The sequence below is a fragment of the Lotus japonicus genome, chromosome 4, assembly GCF_012489685.1.
Source record: "Lotus japonicus ecotype B-129 chromosome 4, LjGifu_v1.2".
In the NCBI taxonomy this organism is placed as follows: domain Eukaryota; kingdom Viridiplantae; phylum Streptophyta; class Magnoliopsida; order Fabales; family Fabaceae; genus Lotus; species Lotus japonicus.
In genome coordinates this window covers 47,485,791-47,488,688 of record NC_080044.1, presented here as the reverse complement: position 1 = coordinate 47,488,688, position 2,898 = coordinate 47,485,791, and the positions used below count along the sequence as shown (strand labels likewise).

General features: G+C 47.6%; 1 protein-coding gene across 1 annotated transcript; it reads left to right on the top strand.

Annotated features, from left to right (window-relative positions):
* The first annotated feature begins 587 nt into the window (after positions 1-587).
* Positions 588-1,019, top strand: LOC130712844 (mRNA 3'-end-processing protein RNA14-like). The gene has a single exon (XM_057562660.1). It carries the CDS (start codon positions 588-590, stop codon positions 1,017-1,019), a length of 432 nt encoding a protein of 143 aa, XP_057418643.1.
* The last annotated feature ends 1,879 nt before the right edge of the window (positions 1,020-2,898 follow it).

Below are 2,898 nucleotides of genomic sequence, written 5' to 3'. Positions count from 1 at the left end.
CCCTTCTCCCTCTTTATTTGCTCTGTGCTCCACAGTATCAACGTCGTCTCGTGTCAGCTTCACCCTAACAGCTGGGCCTTCCTGCGGTGCTTTGAGATCCTTTGTGACGCGATACAGCAACAGCCTGAACCCTCTCATTTCTTTTACTTCTATCGTCTGTCCGCCCAACCTTTACCGCTCCGCAGCTGGGTCTCTCTAGAAGCTAGACCCGGGCGCCAACGCTTTAACCCCTTTTGGTCCACCATCTCCACCGACCTTGCCCGAAGGTATTTCAAGGTCGTGGTGTCTCATAACTATCCTGAAATTTTCACCTTGAGGGATGGCACCGCTCGATTCCCTTTCTACTAGACCCAGGAAGTGCTTCAGGTGGTTGACCCGCCTGAGGACTCTTTAACCCCTGAAGACAAGGCCGTTATCGGCTTTCTGGCCAAACTTCCCGTTTTGGATTGTGCTCGTGTGATCTGTAAAACTTAAATCTCATCAACTCTCGCCTTCTTAGGAATCTGTACTTCATCGCCACCTTCTTGTTTATTTTTCACTTCTTGTCTCCTGCCGACTCCTTTTTGTCACTCTTTATTTCAGGGAAAATGAGCCTCGCCAGTGATAGCCTTCTCACCGCTTTTGAGAAGAAAAAGAACATCCGGTTTTCTCCTCTAGCCAACTTGAAAGGCAACAAAACATCCTCATCAACAACTTCGGCTGGCGAGAAACGGGCTCCTGGCGAGGGATCCTCTCGGCCACCCCCTAAAAAGCCGTGCCTCTTGTCTGCTGCTGCTTCCTCCGGCGAGAAAAGCATCCCCATTACTTCAGCAGCTTCCCATGGGTCTAGGGAGGCTCTTGGGGTGGAACAACCCAGCGCCTGGGGTGACCTTATCAGTAGGTCGCCCCCCAATGGGGCAGGTGTCCTGCCGATTTCTGGTCAAAGCTCGATGCCAAACACCAATCTACCGCCGCCTCCTCCCTCGGGTCACAATCCGCCCCCGCCTCCAGGTTCCGTAAATCAAGGATTGCCCTACTAACAATCCCTGACGCCCGCGCAAGTGGCAAGAATGGATGAAGTGGTCCAGCAGCAGGGTTTAGATGAAGTGTCAGAGGGTGCTTTGGTGACGGTGCTCCATGCTTTCCATCGTTACAAGTGGTTTGCCAAGGATGCCGAGATACTTCAGTCGGAGGTGGTTCGTCTTCGCGCTCTCAACACTAGGTTAGCTGAGGAGCGTAAGGCGCTCCTTGCCAAGCTGACTTCCCAAGAAACCTCCTTTTCCAATAAGTTGGCCGAGCAAACCAGTCGTTCCGACGTTAGCTTGGAGTTTCGAGACAAGAAGATTTCGGACCTGGAAGTTTCGAGGAGGCGCAACTGGAGTCCGACGCAAAAACGGACTTGGTGCCCTTTAAAGATCAAACCATCTCCCTCATGGGCGTGGAAATCGAAGCTCTCCGTGCTGAATTGGCGAAGAAAGACGAGGCTCTATCTGCAGCAAAGGCCCAAGCCCAGCCCATTCTGACGCGAAAGCCTTGGAAGAAAAGATGAGGTCAGATGTTGTCGTCGCCGCTGCCTTCGAGCGCTGCCGCAGTTTCTTTCTTGCCAAGGCCCAAGCTCAACGCCTCCACCCCCGGATTGATCTTTTCCAGATGGGGGCGTTCAAGAGAGTTACCCTTGCTGGATTGGTTGGCCCCGACGATTCTCCAGGCTTTGTCGCCGAGCGTTTCCTGACTGAAGAAGAGGTGGAGCAAGACAAATAGCGTTAATTGAAATTCTAGATCCCTTAGAACAAATGTCCTGCACGATGCTGGGACAATCGATTAGAACATCATATGACTGAAAAGCATGAACACAAAAACAACTAAAAGAAACAAGACACAGAAAGTTGTTAACCCAGTTCGGTGAAACTACACCTACGTCTGGTTAGCTTTCGCCCAATGAAAAGGAATTCCACTATCTCAAGATCTAGGTATTACAGAAACACATGAACACATCAAGTTCATTGTTCTTAACCTAATCTACCCAGTGGTCTTCTACTTAGAACCACAGCCTAAGTTTGAGAGCTCCTCTCACTTTTCCTCAATCACTGCCACAGTGATTGGTAACAACAATAACACAAGGTTTGTTTGACACTCAAACACAACACAGAACTCAGTCTCACTTTATAGAATCAGTGAGCAAGACTAGTTCAGAACTAACAAAGACAAAGAACAACTTACACTCTTAAGAACACTTGATCTTCAAGGTAATTTTCTCACCACCTTCAAGCTTCAGGTCTTTGTCTATATATCCTTTAGCAGAGGCGGCTGGGGTTTATTTTGGGCTGAAGAACACTTTGATCCAACTCATATCAGTAGAGAATCTTCCAAGATCTGATATGAGTGATCAACAAATAAAATAGAAACAAATCTTTTAATCACAGATTTGTTCCAACAATAAACAACCCGCAATTGGCTCCCAACAATCAGTTACTTGACCTTCAAGTAAGCACAACATAACCATAAGGGACCCACTTGCATGCCAGCATGGGCGGATGTCCTGGCCTTCACCAAGGCAGATGTCACAACATCGGCTAGGGCATCAGGTTGTTTTTAACAAAATTGATGACAACAAAGGAACAACAATCTCCCCCTTTGTCAAATTTTGTCTAAACAACTTCACTACCAGAGAGGGAAAAAAAAAACATCAAAATCATCAGAGTCAGCAGCAGAAATACTCCCCCTCAAACCAATGCATCCACAACAGCCAAAACATGGAGGAACTCCCTCTCAAAAGATGCATCCAAATAAACACTACCTGAAGTATATAGAAACCATATGCAAAGCAGTACAAACTAAAACAACCACACTTGGTAACACTTGAACAGAAGCTAGCTTGAAGCACATGAACATAGAAGATCTCCTGAACTTGTCTTCACA